Here is a 25,823-nt window from a genome sequence, read left to right as displayed (position 1 = left end):
GACATGCAAGGGGAGCTTGCACCTACAGCATGTAGGTGGGACCTACCTGAGGAAGTGCTTCCTAAGCTGCTGCAGGAGGAGGGGAGGAAGAAGCTGTACTCTCAAAGGTTGAGGTAGCAAGAGGCAGGGTGGAACCTTCATTAGGTAAAAGACGTTCATACCTTCCGTAGAGCAGAGCATAGAAGCCAAGGGAGAGAACAGAGAGGGGTGAGAGCAGAAACACTGCAGGAGCCCCTGGGGAAGGGCTTGTGAAAGGTTAAGCAGTTTGGACATTAGAAGACAAGTGGGAACCACAGAGGGTATTTAGTAAGGGAGTGAGATATTTGGGCTTATAATTTAGAATCCCAGGCTGACCAGAGAAGAATGACTGTTTCTCAGAGGATGAACAGAAGAGCAGGATCCAGTAGAAAGCATGAGCACAGGCTGACTGCATGCTGAAACCGACCAACTGAAATCGACCTGTGGCCTTTTTCTTGAGTTTTAACTGGCGACTTACTCGTCATCATGTCTTCTTCTTCCAGCTGGTTGATTCCAAAGAGGTGCAGCCCACTTGCAGGAATGTTGTTCTTCAGGGACTCCGTTAGCAGTTTATCAAGGGTCTCCGTGTTGTAGGGCACAATTTTAAAGGCCTAAATACAAAAGTGAAGATGGTCAGATTTTAAATCCAGCTATCTCCCACCCTTTTCATACTGTTACATCTTTTTGCCTTAATTGATGCTTTCGAACTGTGGTGTTGGAGAAGACTCTTGAGGGTCCCTTGGACAACAAGGAGATCAAATCAGTCAGTCCTAAAGAGAATCAACCCTGAATATTCATTGAAAGGACTGATGCTGAAGCTGGAACTCCAATACTTTGGCCACTTGATGCGAAGAGCCAACTCACTGGAAAAGACCCTGATGCTGGGAAAGATTGAGGTCAGGAGAAGAAGGGGATGACAGAGTATGAGATGGTTGGATGGCATCACCGACTCAATGGACATGAGTTTGAGCAAGTTCTGGGAGATGGTGAAGGACAGGGAAGTCTGGCGTGCCACAGTCCAACTGAGTAACTGAACAACAACAATCTCCCCCCCAACAGATTTCAGATTGTGAACCATGAGCAGAAACTACAGGCACAGAAAACTCTGGGGTCCTTTCATCATCCTTACCTGGCACATGAACTCCACAGGATTTGCAGCATTGGACAATAAATTCCCAATTTCCTCCATGTCAGTATAATAGCTGATAATGGTGTCACACACCACTAAGTCCCCGGAATATATCTTCAGAGAAACATTCCCAGATGAAAGGTCTGGATGGAAGAAAAGATACTATAAAACTGTTTTGTTTTGTTTTTAAGAGTACAGGGGAAAGTGTTCCTAGATTATTTAAATGGTAAAGAAATGAATTGGGGACTGGAAGAAAGGGTTTGGAGGTGAACTGCAGGGTTGGGAAGTGAGGGACAGAGCAGAAGAAGCAGTGAGCAGACCGACACACAGGAGAGCTCTGTGTCAGAGGGATCATCTGCACTGGGTCTGCAATTTAACTTTTCGAAGATTTTCATCTGCTTTACTCACTACTGCAGGCCCCGAGTCACAATAGACAGGAAGAAGAGCTGAATTGAAAGCACTTTATATAAAGGCCAGTGGTCACCAGAGGCAGGGGAGATGCTGGCCAGCGGTCACCTAGGCAGGGGGGATGCTGGCCAGCGGTCACCTAGGCAGGGGGAATGCTGGCGGTGGGACTCCACACTTCCGCCCATCGCACCAGTAGAACTGATTCACTTGCTGGGCTGCCGTCATTACTGTGTGCTCTCCCTGAGTGCTCTCTCTTCTACACCACAGGAAGGGGTTTTGAGGGGGAAAGAAAAAATTAAAAATACACCAACCACAAAGATTCGATTCACAAAAGAGGAAATGTGACAAGTAGAGAACATGGAAAAATATTTAACCTCACTAGAAATCAAAGAAAGGCAAATTAAAACAGTGGACTACTTTTTAGAAACATATTAAATTAGCAAAAATATTCAAAGTGATAAGGCCTGTGTTGGTGATGAGATAGCGGATAAACTTGATAGTAGTAATATTCCATTAAGCAACTAAGCATCATCTTTCAGGACCCTTAAAAACGCCCAATGTTTGAGGAATTCCATCTCGAGGACGCTACGCTAAACACAAAACCTGCATGCATAAAGATGCTCAATACATCATCATTTAAAATAACAAGAAGACAATAAGAAATCAAAAATGACATAAATAGGCAATAATGAGGAAATGAAAATTAAAAAGATATTTCTATTCAGCTGAGTATTATATAGCTTTAAAAGTTATGGTTTTAAGATACAGGTCCAATTCAAGGGACTAGTTTTATAAATTACGGTACATCTACACCTTGGATTACCTTGCAACCATTAAGCATCATTTTGTCAAAAGAATATTTATTAACACGGGAAAATATTCACAGTGTATTTTCAAGTAACGAAAGTTGGTTGCAAGACAGTTTTGTACACAGATGTGGGGAAACACAGAAACCAGTGATTTCCTTTGGGGGCATATGGGTAATTTTCCACCTACTTTCTTTTATGGTTACTGTATTCTCCAGGTTTTCTATATTGAGCACACATTACTTTCGTAATAGAAAAAGAAATTATAAAATTGAGAGTTTCAAAGTCCATGTAATAGTACACTGGTAAAAGGATGGAGACAGGATAAATTAAGGTTACCTAAAGAAAACCAGAATATAAGGTAATAGATACTATTGGAACAACTATGTTTTTAAAAATTAGGAAAAAAGGCAAAGAAGACCTAGTGGTAGGGTACCAGATGACTTTATCCCTACTTTTCCTATTTTTCTCTAATTTTAAAAAATGTTAATACATTAACTTTGTAAACATTGCACTATATCCATTTCCTCCCCATCACACATGTATGCTTCTACAATTTCTTTTTCCTTTCAAGAGAATATGACAACCAAACCAAATCTTGGTTGTCACTTTTCTCAGTGACTGATAAAGACAGCTGTCAATAAGGTAAAGAAAAAAGGGGCCTCTTCACATGAGGCCTAATTTCTGGAGGTCAGTGGGGCTACTTACTGGGAGCTTTCACGGAAACAGTGTACTCATTCTCCAGCTTGGCTTCCACCCTTATCGAGGGAGAATCCTCACGAGAAAATTCGGCTTCTGTTGTCACCTTCTCATCCAACTTACATCTCACGATGACGTAGACAGTGGTTTCGGCCTGGAATGGGAGACCAGTCATTGTTCCTTCTCCCTGGTTTTTGGAGCCCCAGCTCTCCCCAGTGAAGCTGCTCCAGGCAGGGTGGGGTCTGCAGTCCAGTGCCAGGCAGTGACCGCTTGCCACAGGTCCCAAAAGACCAATTACAAAGCCCAAGAGTGAACATTTATAACCCTTAATAGCAATTTGATCATCTTATGTCTGTCAAACCTAATAATAATTTTAAAACCTGGGGCTGGTATTTTATATGTCTGTTTATTTACTTTTTCATAGCATTTCTTTTTTTGTTGTACATTATAAAAGTATTGGTCCATGGCATAATTGGAAACTTGAAAGAACAACATTTTTAAAAAGTTCTTCACCACAGATAGTTTGAGAAGCAGTATTCTAGATCAGGGCATTTTCCAATGAGTCAGTTCTTCACATTAAGTGGCCAAAGTATTGGAGTTTCAGCTTCAGCATCAGTCCTTCCAAAGAATATTCAGGACTGATTTCCTTTAGGATGAACTGGTTGGATCTCCCTGCAGTCCAAGGGATGCTCAAGAATTTTCCCCAAAACCACAGTTCAAAAGCATCAATTTTTCGGCACTCAGCTTTCTTTATAGTCCAACTCTTACATCCATACACAATTACTGGAAAATACCCTGATGCTGGGAAAGATTGAAGCTGGGAGGAGAGGGGATGACAGAGGATGAGATGGTTTGATGGCATTGCCAACGTGATGGACATGCGTTTGAACAAGCTCTGGGAGTTGGTGATGGACAGGGAAGCCTGGCCTGCTCCAGTCCACAGGGTGGCAAAGACTCAGACACGACTGAGCAACTGAACTGAACTGATTCTAGATCAGCCTTGGTATCCAAAGTGAGGCCAAGGGATCAGCAGCATTGGTATCTGTGGAAGCTTGTTAGAAACGCAGAATCTCAAGCCCTGCCTGGACCCACCAGACACCACACTGGAGTCTGCATTTTACCAAGACCTGTGGGTGACTCAGCCTTACAGAGCAAGAGGCACTGATTTACAGAAGACTTCTTGAGTTTTTGAATTTATGCTCTTCTCAGATGGACAAAGATGGAGAAGCTCTATACAGTCAGCAAAAACAAGACCAGAAGCTGACTGTGGCTCAGATCATGAACTCCTTATTGCCAAATTCAGACTGAAATTGAAGAAAGTAGGGAAAACCACTAGACCATTCAGGTATGACCTAAATCAAATCCCTTATGATTATACAGTGGAAGTGAGAAATAGATTTAAGGGACTAGATTTGATAGACAGAGTGCCTGATGAACTATGGACAGAGGTTCGTGACATTGTACAGGAGACAGGGATCAAGACCAACCCCATGGAAAAGAAATGCAAAAAAGGAAAATGGCTGTGTGGGGAGGCCTTACAAATAGCTGTGAAAAGAAGAGAAGCGAAAAGCAAAGGAGAAAAGGAAAGATATAAGCATCTGAATGCAGAGTTCCAAAGAATAACAAGGAGAGATAAAAAGCCTTCCTCAGCAATCAGTGCAAAAATAGAGGAAAACAACAGAATGGGAAAGACTAGAGATCTCTTCAAGAAAATTAGAGATACCAAGGGAACATTTCACGCAAAGATGGGCTCAATAAAGGACAGAAATGGTATGGACCTAACAGAAGCAGAAGATATTAAGAAGAGGTGGCAAGAATACACAGAAGAGCTGTACAAAAAAGATCTTCACAACCCAGATAATCACGATGGTGTGATCACTCACATACAGCCAGACATCCTGGAATGTGAAGTCAAGTGGGCCTTAGAAAGCATCACTACAAACAAAGCTAGTGGAGGTGATGGAATTCCAGTTGAGCTATTTCAAATCCTGGAAGATGATGCTGTGAAAGTGCTGCACTCAATATGCCAGCAAATTTGGAAAACTCAGCAGTGGCCACAGGACTGCAAAAGGTCAGTTTTCATTCCTATCCCAAAGAATATGCCAAAGAATGCCCAAACTACCACATAATTGCACTCATCTCACACTCTAGTAAAGTGATGCTCAAAATTCTCCAAGCCAGGCTTCAGCAATATGTGAACCGTGAACTTCCAGATGTTCAAGCTGGTTTTAGAAAAGGCAGAGGAACCAGAAATCAAATTGCCAACATCTGCTGGATCATCAAAAAAGCAAGAGAGTTCCAGAGAAACATTTATTTCTGTTTTATTGACTATGCCAAAGCCTTTGACTGTGTGGCTCACAATAAACTGTGGAAAATTCTTAAAGAGATGGGAATACCAGACCACCTGACCTGCCTCTTGAGAAACCTGTATGCAGGTCAGGAAGCAACAGTTAGAACTGGACATGGAACAACAGACTGGTTCCAAATAGGAAAATGAGTATGTCAAGGCTGTATACTGTCACCCTGCTTATTTAACTTATATGCAGAGAACATCATGAGAAACGCTGGGCTCAAAGAAGCACAAGCTAGAATCAAGATTGCCAGGAAAGTGAAAGAGGAGAGTGAAAAAGTTGGCTTAAAGCTCAACATTCAGAAAACTAAGATCATGGCATCTGGTCCCATCACTTCATGGGAAATAGATGGGGAAACAGTGGAAACAGTGTCAGACTTTATTCTTTGGGGCTCCAAAATCACTGCAGATGGTGATTGCAGCCATGAAATTAAAAGACGCTTACTCCTTGGAAGGAAAGTTATGACCAACCTAGATAGAATATTCAAAAGCAGAGACATTACTTTACCAACAAAGGTCCATCTAGTCAAGGCTACGGTTTTTCGAGTGGTCATGTATGGATGTGAGAGTTGGACTGTGAAGAAAGCAGAGTGCCGAATACTGATGTTTTTGAACTGTGGTGCTGGAGAAGACTCTTGAGAGTCCCTTGGACTGTAAGGAGACTCAACCAGTCCATTCTAAAGGAGATCAGGATGTTCATTGGAGGGACTGATGCTAAAGCTGAAACTCCAGTACTTTGGCCACCTCATGCAAAGAGTTGACTCATTGGAAAAGACTGATGCTGGGAGAGATTGAGGGCAGGAGGAGAAGGGGACAACAGAGGATGAAATGGCTGGATGGCATCGATGACTCAATGGACATGAGTTTGGGTAAACTCTGGGAGTTGGTGATGGACAGGGAGGCCTGGAGTGCTGTGATTCATGGGGTCGCAAAGAGTCGGACATGACTGAGCAACTGAACTGAACAGATGGACAAAAATAACTGATTGGAGGATTAATTTTCCCAAGGCATTGAGCAACCTGAGTGCATTTTTATATTGTTTTGAGATCTCTTGTCAAACCTGCCAAATGGAATTATCTATTTTACTGTGATGTTTATGCTGGTTAAGTTCTTAAGACATTGAACTAGAAAGGACAGGCTGTCCAAAAAACAGGCGAAAAGGAGAAATTTCTCACCATAGCTATTCCCCAGATGTTGATTGTAAAATTCTGCTATCAAGCCTTTACAATAGGCCTTTATAATGAGAGCCACTCTTGATTCCAGAGCAAGCGGGACGGGGGCTGTGGTCCTGGCTCACAGAGGCTGCTGAGGGTGAATGTGAGTGTGTTTGTGGTGGACCTGTTTCCCACTGCGGGTCCAGCCCTGTCCAACCTGCTCCTTCTCCCAAGGAGGCGGGGGAGCCACTGAAAATGAGTGTGTCTCCCCCTTGACAGTCATGACCCAACACCAGCCCAGCTGCCCCAGGATCCAGAGACCTGGAACAGGCAGCAGAGAGAATCCTGGGTCAGTGGGAGCCAGCACAAGAGAAGGAGCCAAAGCCTGGAAAATCACGGGGCTATGGATGTGGCATTATCCTTCAGTTCCAAACCCTCCTCACAGTCTCCAGTCTGGTGTCCGGATGAGAGGGGCATGGGGAAGGCAGGAAAGAGTATAGGGAGACTAGAAACTGCATGCCCACCACAAAGCCTGGCTGGTCAGGAAAAGGAGTGAAGTGGGTACAAAGAAAAGGGACTAATGAGAACCGGGGATGCATCTAATGGCCCAGCTGCTCATCTCAGACCTGGTTATTACCAGATTCTGGTCCAAAGGAAGCTGGAAACAGATTTTCATGCCTAATTTTTAAAACACTGAGCAGCTCAAACCAAACACATCTATGAGTTCAATCGAGTCCAAAGAAGCAGCTTGCAACCCCATGGAGGGCGTCCTTGCCCAACGCCTTGTGGTCTCAGACTACACAGAAAGCCACTCACAAGTGCAGAGAAGCTAAGACTTCCCATTTCCACGGCCCTTCCGCCCTCTTGCCTCCAGGAGCCTGCAGTGGCAAACCTAGCACAGGCTCCTACCCACAAGAAAGCATTTCACGGCTCTGAACCAATAGTGCACATTTTTTTTTATCAGAAAAGGAAAGATAATGAAAAACTATCAATACTGTGGTAGTATTCAAATGATAGTGGCTCACCAGTTGGTTATCACATTCAAATCATCTCTTAACGTGGGTCCTACCCCTGGAAATGTTAGTCACGTTATGCTCAGGCATTACGGAGAAGGCAATGGCACCCCACTCCAGTACTCTTGCCTGGAAAATCCCATGGATGGAGGAGCCTGGTAGGCTGCAGTCCATGGGGTTGCGAAGAGTCGGACACGACTGAGCGACTTCACTTTCACTTTTCACTTTCAGGCATTGGAGAAGAAAAGGGCAACCCACTCCAGTGTTCTTGCCTGGAGAATCCCAGGGATGGGGGAGCCTGGTGGGCTGCTGTCTATGGGGTCGCACAGAGTCAGACACGACTGAAGCGACTTAGCAGCAGCAGCAGCTCAGGCATTAAGCTGAGTTTATCACTTATCACTTCCTTTTGCAAGTGATACTGGCCAGCAAGTTTCAGCCATCAAGCTTTGAGGCACTTTCGGGCTATACAAGGAGCCAGCTGACAGAGAAGCAAGCTGTCAAAATGCTCAGCACTGGGCTGGAAGGACCAGACCCAGGCCTCGAACTCCAGGGTTGGCATATAATGTATTGTAATGTTCATGTCTGCTGATCTTCAACACATTCTAAGTTTTTGTCTCATGAACTTAATGTCTTGGATTGATGACACGTACATTCCTGGGCTCTTCTCCCTTTGACTTAAAGGAGTGAGGAATGTCCAGGGCCCAGGCACTGGGGGTCCCAGGGTGGCTAATGTATATAGAAGCCCTACAAGAAAGCTGGGATTACACGAAGGTGGGACAGGAGAACACCGCTCCCTTTACTACATTCACTGAAAAGCCCTGAGGCTTGTGCTCCGACATCCACCCACCAGCCCCAGAGGTGCATACCCCACAGCGGATGCGCTCCGGCTGCACCACCATCAGGTTCCCAGGCGGAGTCTCCGGCGGCGGCAGGCTCTGCTGCTTCGAGTAGGGAAGGACCTTCTCGTCCTCAGTCTCAGTGTCAGTGACTGAGTCGCAGCCAGAATCTACGGCACAGAGAACACAGCTGAATGGAAAGAAAAGGAAGCAGAGCTGGGCATGTCCCACCCTCGTTAAAACCCCAAATGTTACCAAATAGGAAATGGCTCCAAACAAATACAGGCTGAAGGGAGTGACTCAGGAAATCATGAGAGGACCTCCTGGGGAAAAGTCAACCCCCATGGCGGCCACGAGGATAGGGTGACAGCAGGAAGATGATGGTGGAGAGAAAGGCCAAGACGTCTGGGGTGGGCTGCTGTCTGAGGCTGGCAGGTCTGGTCCCAAACAACCGACTTCTACAGGTGTTACCTCTTCTTGCAGGGCCGGCTTTGGTGACTGTGAGGAAAGAGGCCCCTTCTCCTCAAGGGGAGGGGTGTCAAGAATAGGCTGTCTACTTAAAGGTCGTCTTTTGAACATCAGGTAAATCCTGTGCTTTCCGGGAAGTCATTATTCCTCAAGGTCGTGGCTAGCCAGCCTACTCCCTCCAGGGCAGTGGTAAAAGGCAATCACTTTCAACAAACCTTAGCGTGTCACTGGGTCCCAAATCAGTATCACAGCCACACCCCTGCCATGGGAAGACAGGAGCATGCTCGGGTTTGGAGCAGGTGAGTAGGGGTATGCAGATAGAGCATGGCATGGAATGAGATGATGCCGAGATGGGGTAGATGCACCCTAACAGAGCGCTAAAGCACGGACTCTTAACCAGGGCTCAACAACTGATGGGGTGCCTGTGTGCGAGATTCTCTGTGTGTCTGTGTGTGTGCATGTGTGTGTGTGTTTGCCTAAACTTCCCTGGAGATAGTCCAGAGCTTCATCAGATCCTCAAAGAGGAACAAAATGGTTAAGAACAGCTGCGAGGAACAGGAAGGTCCATCTAGCCCGTTCCTCAGGCTTGTTCTTCTCCATTTCTAAACCACCGACAGAGCCAGCCAACTGTGCTAGGTGCTGCGAGAACACGAGCGTGAACCAAACACCCATCCTGCCTTCAGAGAGCCCATCTTCTAGAAGGGCTGGAGAGAGGTTAATTTGGCTGATTCCAGCAGGCTGGCCTCCCATGGAAGAGTGACATCTGTCCTGGGAGAAAGCTGGGATGGCAGATCAGGCCACCAATATGTCCCCAAAGAAAGCTGTAACACAGGCTTGCTCTCTAGATCCTAGGTCATGCCAGGGGAGGGCTGTGCTCCCACCACCATGATGGCTGAGGTGCCAGAGCAGGTGTGGGGGACCAATCACCACCTTGTCCTAGGGCTATACCTGTGAGGCAAGGGTTTCCGGAACCTGCCCAGGCCAAGGGAGGGCCCAAGGCCTCCCAGATATGCCACTTAAAAGCTCCATAGCCTTGGGCAGGGGTCTGGTCCTGGAGCCTGACATGGGTTCTGACAGATGTCTACACACAGGTCCAGAGTGTGATGGACAGTGAGGCAGGTACTCCCGCCGCTTGGTCCCTCTCTGTGATCTCACCCAAGACGCACTAGTCCAGAAGGCGGGGCTGTGAGTGCAGCCTGGTCTCTGACCTTGTTAGCACAATGGGAATCCAGGCAGAAGTTAGTGCTGAGCCCTAAGGAGACAGATACTGTTTTTCACTCTGTGCCAGAGCCATAATCACCTCTATCTCTCCTTTCCTTTCAGGCCTACTGACTCCCCTCTCACTCAGTGCTAATGACCAATGCCCCTCGACCCCTTCACAAAGGCTAAGTGCAGTAGTCTTTCCACCTCCGTGCCATCTGAGTCAAATTAACGGAAGGCTGACATTTTCTTTGCTGGATCTGCCCTTCTCCACAACATTTTCTCCTTGAAAGTGAAAAGTGAAAGTCGCTCAGTTGTGTCTGACTCTTTGCAACCCCATGAACTATATGATCCATGGAATTCTTGAGGCCAGAGTACTGGAGTGGGTAGCCTTTCCCTTCTCCACGGGATCTTCCCAACCAGGGAGGGATTGAACCCAGGTCTCCTGCATTGCAGGCAGATTCTTTACCAGCTGAGCCACAAGGGAAGTGCAAGAATACTGGCATGAGTGGCCTATCCCTGCTCCAGCGGATCTTCCTGACCCAGAAATTGAACTGGGGTCTCCTGCATTGCAGGCAGATTCTTTACCAACTGAGCTATGAGGGAAGCCCTTCTCCTTGACCGGTCACTATTAAAATGGCCAGGGCCCATCCCCATGAACAGAGCTACACATGCTACCCAGGCACACTCCCACCTACGATGGGAACTTGTGAAAGAAAGAGCCAAAAAACCAGGGGCAATTCATATTCTTCCTGTTAATAACTATATAACACCACATCAAGCTTTAGTTTTGTATCATCCGATGCCTAAACATCAGTTTTTCATTTCTGTGGTTCTTCCTGGATGAGAAAATAACCTCATTGACTTACAACATTCATCAGTCACTTAAAATGGCAAGAAACTCCCTGGATCTACTCATGGATCTAGAATTGTTTATATACTACCCTGAGTGGGTACCAACTTTTGCCAACTACCTATTCTAATTTACTGTACAGATATAATTGCCTTAGGATAGACTCACAGTACGGTCTATTGCTTCAAAAAAGAAAACCTCTTCATTTCTCCCTAATTACTCACCCAGTTAGTTGGCTAGCCAAAGAATTAAGGCTCTAAAAAATACAATCAAGAAAAGAATAGAGAAATAGAAATAAGCCAAACAAGATAGAGATGATAACAAATATGGAGAAAACTTTATAAACATACTGATGTGAAAACTTGTTGCTAATAGTTTTTTTTTTAATTTCAATACAATTTTTACAGAGAATATATAAACTATCAAAAATGTTTCAAAATAAGTAGAAAATTTGACTAAAACAATAATTACAAATTTTTCTGACTTTCAAATAAAATGTAAAGTCAGGCCACACATCCTCTCTGTGCTGAATTTTAAATTGTAGTTGCCACAGTGTTTCCTATCTAGAAAAATTCCATTTATATAGGTTTTCTGTCTCCTACTAAAGTTTACAAAAACAATAAAGGATAGTCTTATTTTATATTAAATGTATAAAAAAAATTTAACAGAGCAATTAAATACAATAGACAACTCCCAAACCAAGTTTCATTCTCACAAAAACTTAATATGAGACAATCCCTTGCACTTTCTTTCCAACCCCACCCCTGCAGGATGGCTCCCACAAAGAAGGGCGGCGAGAAGAAAAAGGGCCGACCTGCCATCAACGGAGTGACCAAAGAATACACTATCAACATTCACAAGCTCATCCTTGGAGCGGGTTCCAAAAAGTGTGCCCCTTGGGCACTCAGAGAAACCTAGAAATTTGCCATGAAGGAGATGGGAGCCCTAGGCGTGCACATTGGCACAAGGCTCAACAGCCCTGTCTGGGCCAGCGGAATAAGGAATGCCCCATACCCTATTTGTGTGCACTTGTCAGAAGACATTCACCTAACAAACCATACATTGGTTACCTATGTGCCTGTCGCAGCTTTCAAAAATCTACAGTTAATGTGGATGAAAATTAACTGCTAATTGTCCAAAAGTTACTGAACCGCCAAAAAAATCAAAAACAAAAACACCTAAATATGTGATAAAGAAAGCACTAAAAATCAGTACAGAATAAAGAAAATGGTTGGTGAAAAGGATGACTCAGCAGGTGGTGCTGAAAAAATTTAGTTATATGGGATGGACATAGAGGGACAGAGAGACTGTTTAGAATCTTAAGTCTTATACACTCCAAAAAAAAATTTAGATGGATTATTGACGGAAATGAACAATAAAACAAATTTTAAAAAGATAAAAGTATATCAAAACGTGGGCAAAAATTTTATCATTGTTTTGAGAGAAGATTTGTTTATCTTAAAAACAACTGTAAAATACAATTGAAACAAGCAATAGCATTGATGACATTAATTTAAAACTTAGGTAAACAAATTTAATTAAAAATAAAAGTGTAATGCTTTAGCAGCATTAGTCATAATAGTCAAAGGTGGAAACAACCCAAATTACCCATTCTTTGATGAACGGATTGACAAATTATTCACCACAGAAAAGAATAATAAAATACTAATACATGCTACAACATAGATGAATGTTGAAAACATTATGCTGAGTGAAAGAAGCCAGCCACAAAAATCACATATTACATGCTTTCAAACATATGTCCAGAATCATCACATCCACAAAAAGAGAAAATAGACTAGTAATTGCCTAGGGCTGGGGACTCTTGGGAAGGGGTGGGGAGGTTGGGAGATAACAGCTAAAGGGTGTGAAGTTTCTTTTTGAGGTGATGAAAATATTTTAGAATTGATTATAGTGACAGTTGAACTGGTCTGTGAAGATACCAAGAAGATCATAGAATTGTATACTATAAATGGGTAAATTGTTTGCTGTGTGAATTATATATCAATAAAGCTGTTACCAAACATTCAACGGCAAACCACAAACTGGTTGAAAATTTGAAATAAATAGGCCAAGGGGACGATCTCCTTAATATATGAAGAGATCATAGAAATCTCTTTAAAAATACCTAAAGCCAAATAAGTAGATGATTCGCAAAGGAAGAAACAAAACTTACCTCCCCATTCAGAAAAATTAAATCATTCATTATCACTAATCATCATGGAAATGCAAGTAAAAATAATATACTGTTATTTCACCTTTTTCCAATCAGGAAATAGTCAAAGGTCAGGTAGGACAGGTACTTGTACTGGTTGGTGAAGAAAGTATAAACTGGCACACTCTTTCTGGAAAGCCATGTGACCATATACAGAGAGAGAGAGCAAGTCTTTACAATGTTCGTGTCTTTGACCACACAATTCTACTTCTAGAAATCTCTCTTAAGGTAGGAAAATAAATGTTCAAAATGTAGACAAAGATAATGAACCAAGATGTCTGCTAAATCATTCTTTGCATCTCTGAGAAACAAAGAACAACCTGTCTGATAAAAGAATATTAAAAGTATATTTCACTTTAAATATTATTTTAAGTAAAAGTTTATGACATGTTAAGCAAAAAAAGCAGAATGTAAAATCATACATCTCAGAGTGTAAGATACCAGTTAAATAAAGGAAAGTGCATTTTAAAAGGTCGGAAGAGGACTGCCCCAGTGGTACAGTGGGTGGGAATCTGCCTGCCATTGCAGGGGACACAGATTCAATCCCTGGTCCAGGAAGACTGATCCTCTGTCCATGGGATTTTCCAGGCAAGAGTACTGGTGTAGGTTGCCATTTCCTTCTCCAGGGGATCTTCCCGACCCAGGGAACAAACCCGGGTTTCATTGTAGGCAGACGCTTTTTACCGTCTGAGACACCAGGGAAGCCCTCCAGCTGGGATGGTGTGCCCCAACTACTGAGTCTGGCTGCAACGACTGAAGCCTGCATGTTGCGGAGCCTATGCTCTGCAGCAGGAGAAGCCGCTGCAATGATAAGCCCGCAGACTGCAACCAGAGAGTAGCCTCTGCTCTCTGCAACTAGAGAAAGCTCTCACACAGCAACTAAGACCCAGCGCAACCAAAAATTGAAAAAGAAAAAAAAAGTCAGAAGAAAAAAAAAAATGTGTGGATACTGTGGCTGATTCATGCCAACGTATGACAAAAACCACCACAATAATTTAAAGTAATTAGCCTCCACTTAAATTAATTTTTTAAAAAAAGAAAATGTGTGGATAAACTGTGCATGACTCTTCCCTCCATCTTTTCTACCTTCCAACCATTCATACATTTTCATATTCTCCACAGTGAGAAAGCACTTTGATAATGGGGATAGATGAAGATGGGCAGAGAGAAAAATAGCAGCTAAGTCTTTTGACTAATCACTCCATCAGCTTGGCATCATTTATGATGAGATTGGTCCTAGTAGTACAGCACATGGCAGATATTCTCCAGTATTCAGGTCGGCCCTAGAAACAACTCCTTCTAGTAGATCTGTTCATTTAGTCAGCCGAAATGAACAAGCTGCTGGAGGCTAATTCATTTCAAGAAGTCAGGCAGGGTGCCACTCACTCTGCAGGGCAGTTCTGGTGGCACCAATCGAGCATCACTTTCATTTCTTCAGCCACATTGGCCCTCTTCCCAGCCCACTGTGGACTGGGTCAGGGTCCAACCACTTCAGCAGATTCAGTTTCCTTTGAAGGAAATACCAACCCAGACAAAAGCACCATCGAAACCCACCTGAAAGAGTGAGATGCCACCAAAGTTTCCCGCTTACACATGTAAATTCCTTTCACTCCCTCCCCACACTGACGATAATACTATCCTTACTGTCCTGAGACTCAAATAAATAAATGTTTGAGTGAAAACAAAACACTGAAAACCCCAAGGATCCTCCCCAGTTAAAGTATTATCAAGACACCAATAGTATCCTTGTTCAATCGCTAAGTCATATCTGACTCTTTGCAACCCCATGGACTGCAGCATGCCAGGCTTCCCTGTCCTTCACTGTCTCCTGGAGTTTATGAACATCAACGTTTTGGGAATCAGTGAACTAAAATGGGTGAGAATAGGCGAATTTAATTCAGATGACCTTTTTATCCACTACTGCGGGCAAGAATCCCTTAGAAGAAAATGGACTAGCCTTTATAGTCAACAAAAGAGTCTGAAATGTAGTACTTTGATGCAGTCTCAAAAATGACAGAATTGATCTCAGTTCATTTCCAAGGCAAATCATTCAACACACAGTAATCCAGGTCTATGCCCCAACCACTAATGCCAAAGAAGTTGAAGTTGAACAGTTCTATGAAGACCACTAGACCTTCCAGAACTAACACCAAAAATAGTGTCCTTTTTGCTTTAAAATTTAACAATATTCCTCTCGGCTTTTATGAGGCCTGGAGCAACTGTGGAAAAAGTATAGGAAAAGGCTTTGCGCATCTAGCTCATCTATAAAGGACCCATGTGGCAAAACACTCCTCGAATCCAGTGGCAGAAAGTCTGTGTCTCCAGAGAACTTGCCTGCTTTCTCTCATCAGCACAAGCTAACATGGTGTGTTTCATTTTCCGCCCTTGCTGCCAGGTAGCTGTTTCCATTCTGGTTTTTAACCACTGTTAACATTTTCATCCAGGTCTTGCTCTTGCCATCTTTCTTTTTTATATTGTGTTTAATTTTGGAGGTTGCTTCAAACATTTTGGGGATCTAGGTAGGGTGTGAATCAATGCTTCTCAAAACTGGTATCTGCCAAAGTTCTCAGATACAGTCCTTACAATAATTAGTGCTTGGACTTTTCATTTAGATGACAGTGCCTTTAAACTGTGATGCAAAGACATTCCAGATTATCCGGGTGACCATATTATAAATGGTTCCCTGGTGGTCCAGTGGCTAAGATTCTGCATTCCCAATGCAAGGGGCTCCTTGGTCAGGGAACTAGGTCCCTCATGCCACAATTAAAGATCCTGCATGCCACAGTGAAGGCCAAAGATCCCACATGCTGCAACTAGGATCTGGTACACGCAAGAAACAAACATTAAAATAATAATAATAGTTGGGCCCAACCACAGGATTGTGGTGCCCATGTGTATATGTGTGTGTGTGTAATCATTTTGCAGCTAGGTCACACTAAGCTGACTGTCAGGGGCTAATGAGGAAAGAAGACGGGGGCAGGATGACGTGTACATGAGGGATTTGTACCAAGTGAACCCAAGGAGGTTTCCCCACATACCACTCCACAATGAATAATGCAGCGGGAAGTAAGTCCCCCAATAACACAGGGGAGCTGTACAAGGCCCTTTGACAGAATTAGCAAGCACCAGAGCCTCGTGTCACGTTCATGATGCTGTTTCAGAAAATGACCATGATCTATGCAAAACAAATGTCATCAGTTTGCCCTGTATTTATTTTACACATGTACTGTGTAAATCTGGTTCATTTGTTTTGCTTTTGGAGTTGGGAAAGAATAATAAGCATTAGGAGTTGAATATGTTTATACATATTTGAACAACATCAAAATAACTTATCACACTAAAGGTTCATAATTTTTTTGTCCTTTATAAGGGAGTCTAAATAGTTATTTAACATTATTTGAGTCTAAAGGAACTATTAATTTTAAATGAATTGAGTGTGTGTATGTATTTGGATCTGGGGCTTTCCTGGTGGCTCAGATGGTAAAGCATCTGCCTGCAAAGCAGGAGACTGGGTTTCGAACCCTGGGTCGGGAAGATCCTCTAGAGAAGGGAATAGCTCCCCACTCCAGTATTCTTGCCTGGAGAATTCCATAGACAGAGGAGCCTGGCAGGCTACAGGTGAAAGGATCGCGAAGAGTTGGACATGACTGAGCGACTAACACTTTCGCTTTCACTTTATGTACTTGGAGTCACACCAAGCCACCTGGACAATCTCATACTAGGTAAGAAGGCTGGTGACTATTACTAATATTGATAACAATAAAAGTTACCATTTATTCAATATTTTAATAAGAGGGCTTGGTGACAGACTCAATATTACTAACAATGATAACAATAAAAGTTATCATTCATTGAATATTGTGGTGACTGCCTTACTAGACAATCTCATTTAATTCTTACATCCACCCTGTGAGATAGAAATCAACAACCCATTCCTATTTTATAGATGGAAACACTGTGCCTGAAGGATTGAAGTAACCCAGCCCAGGCTGTGCCACAGGCAAGCAAGGGGCAGCGTGGGAATTTGCCCCGAGGCGACTGTGCCCTGCCTTCTCTGTGGATGTGGATGACGGCAGGAAGAGCATCACTCGTTATTCCCAGTCTGAGGTTCTCACTGTAGCTCAGGAGACATGACATGGGCTTTTGTTCACCAACAGCTGGTGGTCCTGCCCTGTTCTGAATGATGCTGCCTTGGTTAGGTGTGTCATGACCCACCACCAGGGCAAACAGGCACATCCGAAGGATAGAGTTTAAGTCAGAAGACACTGAATTCCAGCAGAACCAGTCAGAGTTCCGTGTGCTCCAGGGGCCTCTGCCCGAAGCTGCATGGTCTCAGTTTCCAAACAAGTTTTCAGACCACAGGGCTGACTGCTTCTTCCCTGTACATTGTCTAGCACGCCATCGGGACAATTTTTTAATAGTCTGAGGGACAGGAAGGGTAAGGACGGCCAGAGAATGATGTTTGCTGATCTTGAAACATTTTCTCCCTACCCCCCTCCCAGAATATACAGGCTCACTTCTCTTGTAAGAGAATGCTAAGCTTTGGGGAAAGTACCATAGACAGGTGGTTGTCGTTTGGTCAATAAGTGTGTCTGACTCTGCGACCCCATGGACTGTTGCTGCCAGACTCCTCTGTCCATGGGATTTCCGAGGCAAGAATATTGGAGTAGGTTGCCATTTTCTTCTCCAGGGGGTCTTCCCGACCCAGGGATCAAACCTATATCTCCTGCATTGGCGGGCAGGTTCATTTACCACTGAGCCATCAGAGAAACCCCACCATAAACAAGTACCATTCTTCAAAATGACCACAAATGCCATTGTTGAGCATCTACTATAGGCCAGGAACCAGGCAAAACCCTTGACATAAATGATTCTATTTGATCACAACTGATAGATTAGAATAATTCTGCCCATTTCACAGATGAAAAATGAGGGCACCAAAATTGAAATAAATTGTCCAAGTCACACAGTGTGTACTGTATAGAAAGGTAACCCCCAGATCCACACTCTCATGCACTCTGATAGTGTTTCCCACACGGGGGACCATGTGACAAGTACACAGGAGATGATTTCAAAGTGCACAGCAAACATGCGCTGACAGTGAGCCACATGTAAGAAAGCAGTCCCCTGTCAACCCTTTCAGTCTCACTCATATCAAGAAGAAAGGCTCAATTTGGTAAGAGGATGCCTTTAACTTCTCCTTAACATGCTTACCTCCCTCTGAACCACGGAGAAAACAAGGCACTAAGCCCATAGGCTTCTGCAGGCATTAGTGTCTAGTAGAATTTAGTACCACTGTTCTGTTTTTATTGTCTTTATGTTTATAGTTACCATGTTTCTATCCAGAGATATTGGTTTTTAATTTACAGCAGCAAACTTTCCTTTTAAAAATAAATTTATTTACATGAAAAAACAGGAATTGACTTAAAGTATTGTTAAAAGTACCATGGAAAAATTTGGAAATAAATACTGGTAATGGTTGCGCATTGTGAATGTAATTAATGCTGCCAAATTGTAATTTAAAATTGGTTAAAATGGCAAATATTATGTTATATATATTGTCACAATTTTTAAAAAACTTGATAATGCAATATACCCCCAAATCACTGAATTGCACACTCTATATGGATAAATTCATAGAAGGCAATGGCACTCCACTCCAGTACTCTTGCCTGGAAAATCCCATGGATGGAGGAGCCTGATGGGCTACAGCCCATGGGGTTGCGAAGAGTCGGACACGACTGAGGGACTTCACTTTCACTTTTCACCTTCATGCATTAGAGAAGGAAATGGCAACCCACTCCAGTGTTCTTGCCTGGAGAATCCCTGGGACAGGGGAGCCTAGTGGGCTGCCGTCTATGGGGTCGCACAGAGTCGGACACAACTGAAGTGACTTAGCAGCAGCAGCTTTCATTTTGTCAAATTAAATTTGACAAATTAAGTTAGAACAAGGTAAAGCAAAGCTGGGAAAGCAGGAAAAAGGCCTGTAGCATTAACATGCCAAATTATTTTCTCCAAGTTTTAGATGACAAGGAAAAAGAAAGTGAACAAAGAAGGAAACTAAGGAGATAAATTTCAATTGAGAATTAAGAGCTTTCTACCAACTGAGCTGAAAATGGGATGAAATAGAAGTGGTCATCGGGGCCAGTCAGGGGCTCATGGGTGTCTCTAGGCTGCTTTGAAGTAGGATACCATCACTTTGCGCTCAGGATTCTACTGTGTCTGATGAAAGAAAGAGTGAAGAAGATTCAAAGCTTTTTCAGTTCAGTTTAGTTTAGTAGCTCAGTCGTTGTCTGATTCTTTGCGACCCCATGAACCGCAGCATGTGGTTCCTGTCCATCACCAACTCCCAGAGTCCACAGAAACCCATGTCCACTGAGTCGGTAATGCTATCCAACCATCTCATCCTCTGTCGTCCCCTTCTCCTCCTGCCTTCAATCTTTCCCAGGATCAGGGTCTTTTCAAATGAGTCAGCTCTTTGCATCAGGTGGCCAAAGTATTGGAGTTTCAGCTTCAAAATCAGTCCTAGCAATGAACACCCAGGACTGATCTCCTTTAGGATGGACTGGTTGGATCTCCTTGCAGTCCAAGGGACTCTCAAGAGTCTTCTCCAACACCACAGTTCAAAAGCATCAATTCTTCAGCGCTCAGCTTTCTTTATAGTCCAACTCTCACATCCATACACGACCACTGGAAAAACTATAGCCTTGACTAGACAAGACAAAGGTTCTTGGAAGAAAGCAAAAATCAATAGTCAAACAACCTAGGCAGCGTGGCCCATGAAGGAAAAGGAGCCATGTTCCCTCTGCATTTGTATCCCGGGTCAGGGCCCAAATTTAACCACCACACAGATGGGGCAGAGGTCTAGAGAGTTGTCTGAGGTCTGGACAAACTTCCAGAGACTTCTCCATTCAGGATGAAATTTCTCAGCTGTGCTGACACTCATCCATTGTATCTAAACCATGATGATGAAATCACAAAACAACTATTTCTCAAAGTCCAACATACAATGTTCTGAAGCCTGAACTTCCTAATCACCAAGTAAGTATCCACTGAATATGCATGGCAAGGATGCCACAGGGGATCCCAAGGGTGCACCTGGAGAGCATCAGCCTTAAGGAGATGGCAGCTGAACTGGAAGATAAGGCTTCACATGAAACAGCTGAGAGAACTATGTGACACCAGGAAGCATTATGAGACCATAAATACAACTAAATAAAGTGAGCTGTATTTCCAGCTATTTATAAAAGTGCTGGCACATGAAAAAACATACCAGAAGTTTAGAGAAGTTGAGAAAAACCTCCTGAAGGATGAAGAAGTTAGTTTACTTTAACCAAAGCAAATAGCATTTGGGTGCTGGGATTACCCTTTTGATGAAAAAAGCATATTTTCCATTTAAATTAATAAAATAACTAGTAATTCATTCCTTTATTCCTTCAACAAACATCCAATGCCTTTCAATGAAAAACAAATATTCAAACCCTAGCCTAGGCCTTCCAGGAAATGTCACAGTGAGAACATTTCCGCTTCACTGAAAGTGGAGGGACCACAGAGGAGAGAAACAGGTTCTCTCCATCTTCCAGAGACAGAAAAGAACAGGAATAACTTCAAATGGACAAGCAGGGATTTATAAAACACATTTTATGGCCACTAGAGGATCAAAGAAGGGTCTCCCCAAAGATGTGACAAGTAGGGCCTTGAAAGGCACAGGGAACGCAGACATGGGGCTGGAAAGACTATCCTGGCAGAGGCAAAGGCAAGCTTAAGGAAACAAAGGCACGAGAGCAAATGATGTGCGTGGACCACAGGAAGCAAGGGGGAGAGGCACCTTCTGTACGATGTGCGGAGGGAGGGTGATGGGAGAGAGGAGGACAGGAAAGGAATCCCAAATGCCATGTTAGGAGTTTGGTCTGCACAATGAAAACCTGTCAGCAAACAGTATTCATGAGAAAAGGAAATTCTGTAAAATACAGATTAACACCATAGGTTTTTTTGTTTTGTTTTATGTTTTAGCTGTGCCACGTGGCTTGTAGGATTTTAGTTTCCCAACCAGGAATGAACCCAGGCCCACTGTAGCGGAAGTGCAGAGCTCTAACCATTGCACTGTTAGGGAATTCCCAAACCCGAAGTTTAAGAATTTTCTTTGCTTGTTTTTGAAATAATTCCAGACACACAAGTAGAGCATGTCAGCTCGTTTCTAAATCTTACTCAGAATGGAGAAGTCGAGCAGCTGACCACCCATCACACCTTGAGCAAGCAGTGCCTTTAAATCTGTGAAACAACATGAGCCTGTCTAACAAAGTGTTACCAAGCCAACATCCTGCTCTACCTGCCTGCGTGAGCAAATAAGATGCTATAATTAACCCAGTGTCTGAAAGCATACCACAGGCACAGTTCACAAAATGCTTAGAAAAATGCTTCTTGAGTAGACAAAACACTTCTCCTACTGTTTATCTGGTTTACACTAGCTATAAGCTTAAAGAAATCAGTGTCATTGCTAGTGGTATGTCCTTAGTACAAAGAGAGACCTCAATCCTGGCCTTGTCCCCAGATTCCAAATGTGGGGATCCCAATGAAGGAGCTTCCGTTCCACTGCAAAAGCGTGTGGGTTCTCGGGGGGAGGTGAGAGGGACTCAGATCTTGAGTTTCAACAACCCCACCTTTTTGCAGCTTCCTGACAAACATCAAGACTGCTTTTTCGTTTTAGTCATCACCCATGGGTCTTTCTTCTCCGTTTTTCACCCACCTCGGTTAATAGGTATCGAATTTCCCGTCCAACTAACCGTTTTCACTTAAAAAGCCCCAAACATAGTAAGTATACCCAGCCAGCAAGTCACCAGCTACCCCCTTAAGTCATACACAGTCGTGAATCAGAACGATGTTAAGACTCAGTAAGACCACAGGTCTTACTGGCATGGTTGGGGTATGGGGAGGAGGTGATGATTATTTAGTGGTGCCAGTGTGAATTCATTACAGTGACATCAATCGTTGTCCTTGTCATCTTCATCATCATCATCCTCATGATGCCAAAAAGGTAAGGCAGAGAGAGCCCTATGGACAGAGCCGTGACCCAGACTTTAAATGAACCCATGGCGGCCTCTCTACCTCCCTGGAAATAAGGAGAAAGAAGTAGAAAGGAGAAGGAGGGATGGATCTGCTCCTCCTGTAAGTCCACACTGACTTCCTGAGGCAGTCGATGCTGCTGATCTTCCCCGCACAGGCTGGCTCACCTGTCACATCCGACCTGCTCTGCCATCCAGTGGTCCGTGCTAGCTGCAGATTCCCTAGGCTGCCGGGTTTCACCACACATCGATGGCGTCCCAGCACTTGGCAGAGGATTCTGGATCAGCAATCTACTGTACATCAACCCCAGTCTTTTCCAGCTCACACAGACAAGCAATCGTTTTTCTTTCATTCACCAGGCAATTCCCCGGGCCCTCCTCAAGGTCCTCAAAGTTCAGGATAAGAGGACAGGGCTAAGACCTTTACGCAGCCCCACCTAGCTGCTCTAAGTGAGCTATTCAAAGTGTCAGTTTAGCGGAGCTTTAAAGCAAAGGATGATGGTTCTTCCCGTCCCCTCCCCAACTCACCCCACTTGCTCTTCAGCTTGAGTAAAAATAGCCCCACAGCTGAGGCTGCCATGACAACCGATGAAAGTGTGGGCTCACCCTTGTCCACCGATGATAAAAATCTGCCTGCAGCCTTCCCACCCACCCAGCTGGGGTTGGGGCCCTCCAGCCCTCTCCCAAGTTCAACCTTCAGGAAAAACTTCTGTGAGTGCCAGAGCCAAGTTGCTCCATACTCAACTGAGAAGCCAAGGGATATTTGGAGCTCTTGCACCACCCAATACCTCAGAACTTTTTAATGTGCTTTCGTTTGTTTCTTTCAGTATCCCCAGGCACATATGACAGATATGACGACCTCCCTTTTGCAGATGGATAACTGGAGGAACAGGGACATGAACTGATGTCAATGCCCTTGGTCATTAGCTTCTGGATTAATGGTAGAACCCCATTAAGAATTCAAGGCTCCCATCTCCGCTCCAGTTCCAAGATCAAATGAACAGCTGCTCTTGGGAAACACAGTGCCAGTGGGGAAATCATTTCCTCGTATGAGCTGCTTTCTGGCCATAGGCTGAAGTGCCCTCAACCAGTCTCTGGGATAAATCTGGAAAGGGTTGGGGGGAAAAATCTGCTGCTCCACCGTTGGAACCAGGTTCCATAGAAACCCATTCTATCCTGAACCCATGATCTTTGGGGCTGCTTCAGTGAGTGGGGCTGCTCACTGGCCAAGTTTATCAAGAGCCTTAAGATGCACTGTCCATAACTACATTTCAAAGGCCACCACTAGGGAGAAAGTTCTCCACCAGGGCTCTCAGGGCTGGAGGCCAGCAGGCCCCTGTTTCATCGTTCAGGAAACCCCAGTGTTGCTAACAAAGCAGGGGCTACCACAGCCCCCCATGAAAGCTTCCTCTTTCTTCATCTCTTTCCAACACTTATAAACGTGCTTCCTTTCTCTATGTAAATTTCGTTCAAATGGCAAGACACAGGTTTGTAATGAGGCCATTAATAACTAGCTTTTAAACAGCTTCTTCTTGGTTTCCTGGTTCAGGAATCAATTCTAATCTAAGCAGACACTGATATCTGGATTTGCTGGTATGAGGACAGACAAATGGGCTTTGTTTGGGGCAGACCATGACAATGCAGTTCATTTTCCCCCAGCCAAGAACTGAGGCTGAAGGCAACTCTTGATAGCAGAACCAAGCTTAAGAAATTGTAAAGAAAATTCCTCTTTCGTCTGTCTGCCGCTCAGTCGTCACACTTCTAGGAAAGGCCAAGTGGGCATTTACCTTCCCCCACTTTTGCAGATCTTTAGCATTCTGACCAGCTGAAACTATGAAACTGGACTGGTCAGTTTCACTTTCCATTTCCGGAATGGGTAACTTTCTGTCACTCTTTACCCTGAGATGTTGTATCTGGGTTCCAAGTACAGTCAAGCTAGGATGGGAGCATGCTCTCTTCGGTGATTGGCTTAAAAAATACAGAACAAGATGGCATCCAAATCAGCTTAAATAATTGTGGGCCAAAATGAAAATTTCTTTAACACAGGAGCTGCTGACTGCCCCCCAATAATTAAAATCTGGGCTATGAGGGGCAAAGCTCTAAAGATTCGGTATAATATCTTCTAGCAACATAAATGCAATGACTGAGGAGCTCTGGAAGAGATAAGAGTCAAAGAGGGAGGCCTGGATTCAAGTCCCCTCTCCCAAGTCACAGAGTATCATAACTTTTCAAAGCTTCAATATCATTTTCTTTAAAATGGGAATATTCACACCTGCCTGGTCTGCTGTACAGGGTTACTGGGATGAAGTGATAAACGAAGCCCTTTGGAAACTGAAAAGTACTAGACAAAGTTAAGTATTTGTTATTTTTGTTATTAGTCATTTAACGAGTGGCAGTTCCTATGAAATGATTCTCTGTGTGGAAGTGAGCACACAGTAGTGCAGGGCTAGCCAGTCATACGTGACCCAGGAAGTGACTGTCAGGCAACCCAGGGATGCTCTGGGTAACCATGGAGACAGACACCAGCAGAGATCCTCCTACCTCCAGGCAGGCAGGAACAGCAAGCCTTGATTATCCACAATGAGCAGGCATCTGCACCCACCAGACTGCTCAGCAGATCACTGTGGCAGCTGATATGGATTTTTAAAGGGGAAACTGAGCTGCTTTGGGCTTAGGGTTCGGTCACAATAGAAGCCTGCCTTCCCCGGGCACAATCACACTCTCTAAGAGGTGGCATGGCGAGGGGTAGCATGGCACAGCAGTGAGTGTGAGGACTCTATGCATTCAAACTCTAACTCTGTCACTTAATTCCCTGTGCCTCAGTTTCCCCCATGTGCAAATGGCGACGATAATACCACCTACCTCACTCAATAGCGTGCAGTGAGCTGATTCAAGTGCAACACTTAAAGGAGCGCCTGAGGAAGAGTAAGTACTGAAGAGTGATCAGCAATCAGAGTCGTTCGTTTGTCAACCAAATTGTTCTTACACTAGACTGTGATTTCTTTGAGGGCAAATTTCCTGACATTTATCTCTGGATCCCCAGGGTCTAGAAATCACAGTGAGAAATCAATAAATGCTTCTTGTGTGAATGGATGAATTGATGAAAGACGTACGACCAACCACCTTAGTGCCAGAGGGGAGAAAATGCAAACAGGGAGGACCACTGCACGGCCTCAAGCCTTTTAGTGTGGAATTTAAAGACAAACAGCAAACTGTCTAATCCCCAGTTTACATTGGCAGGCTGAACCAAGCTGTCCTCAACATTTGGTGTGGTACACTGTGTCAGTCTTCTGAGAAACAAACACTTAAATGGGATTAAATATGCAAGGATTTTACTAGAGAAAGTGCCTGCAGCAGAAAACGAGGAGGGAGGCTGGGAGAAACACCAGATGGTCTGAGCCTGAATGAAGAACAGCAGGAAGGAAGGATGGGTGGAAGCATTCTAGAAAGTTCCACAAGCTGAGGCTGGCTATTGGAGGAATCCTGTGCTGTCTGGGAGCCAGTCTGCTGCGGAATCCCCATCATGTGGTCATTGGCTGGGAACAGCCAGTGGGAAGCAGGGCCTTGGTCAAATACCATGATGGATTCAGAGCGCAGGCCTGAGGCCCCTGG

The 25,823-nt window shown here is 44.1% G+C and overlaps 1 protein-coding gene across 1 annotated transcript in view; it reads right to left on the bottom strand.

The window, feature by feature from the left end:
- PIK3AP1 (phosphoinositide-3-kinase adaptor protein 1) overlaps positions 1–25,823 on the bottom strand; it is a 120,580-nt gene that overhangs the window by 53,831 nt on the left and 40,926 nt on the right. The window contains exons 3-6 of the mRNA XM_070363371.1: positions 8,444–8,583; positions 3,070–3,214; positions 1,148–1,290; positions 497–629 (exon numbers count right to left, since the gene is read on the bottom strand). Coding sequence (XP_070219472.1) covers positions 497–629; positions 1,148–1,290; positions 3,070–3,214; positions 8,444–8,583 — 561 coding nt within the window. The remainder of the gene's footprint in view (positions 1–496; positions 630–1,147; positions 1,291–3,069; positions 3,215–8,443; positions 8,584–25,823) is intronic.

This window comes from Bos mutus, chromosome 26 (genome assembly GCF_027580195.1).
Source record: "Bos mutus isolate GX-2022 chromosome 26, NWIPB_WYAK_1.1, whole genome shotgun sequence".
Taxonomy (NCBI): Eukaryota; Metazoa; Chordata; class Mammalia; order Artiodactyla; family Bovidae; genus Bos; species Bos mutus.
The sequence above is the reverse complement of the archived record's forward strand: the minus strand, read 5'-3'. Positions and strand labels throughout refer to the sequence as shown.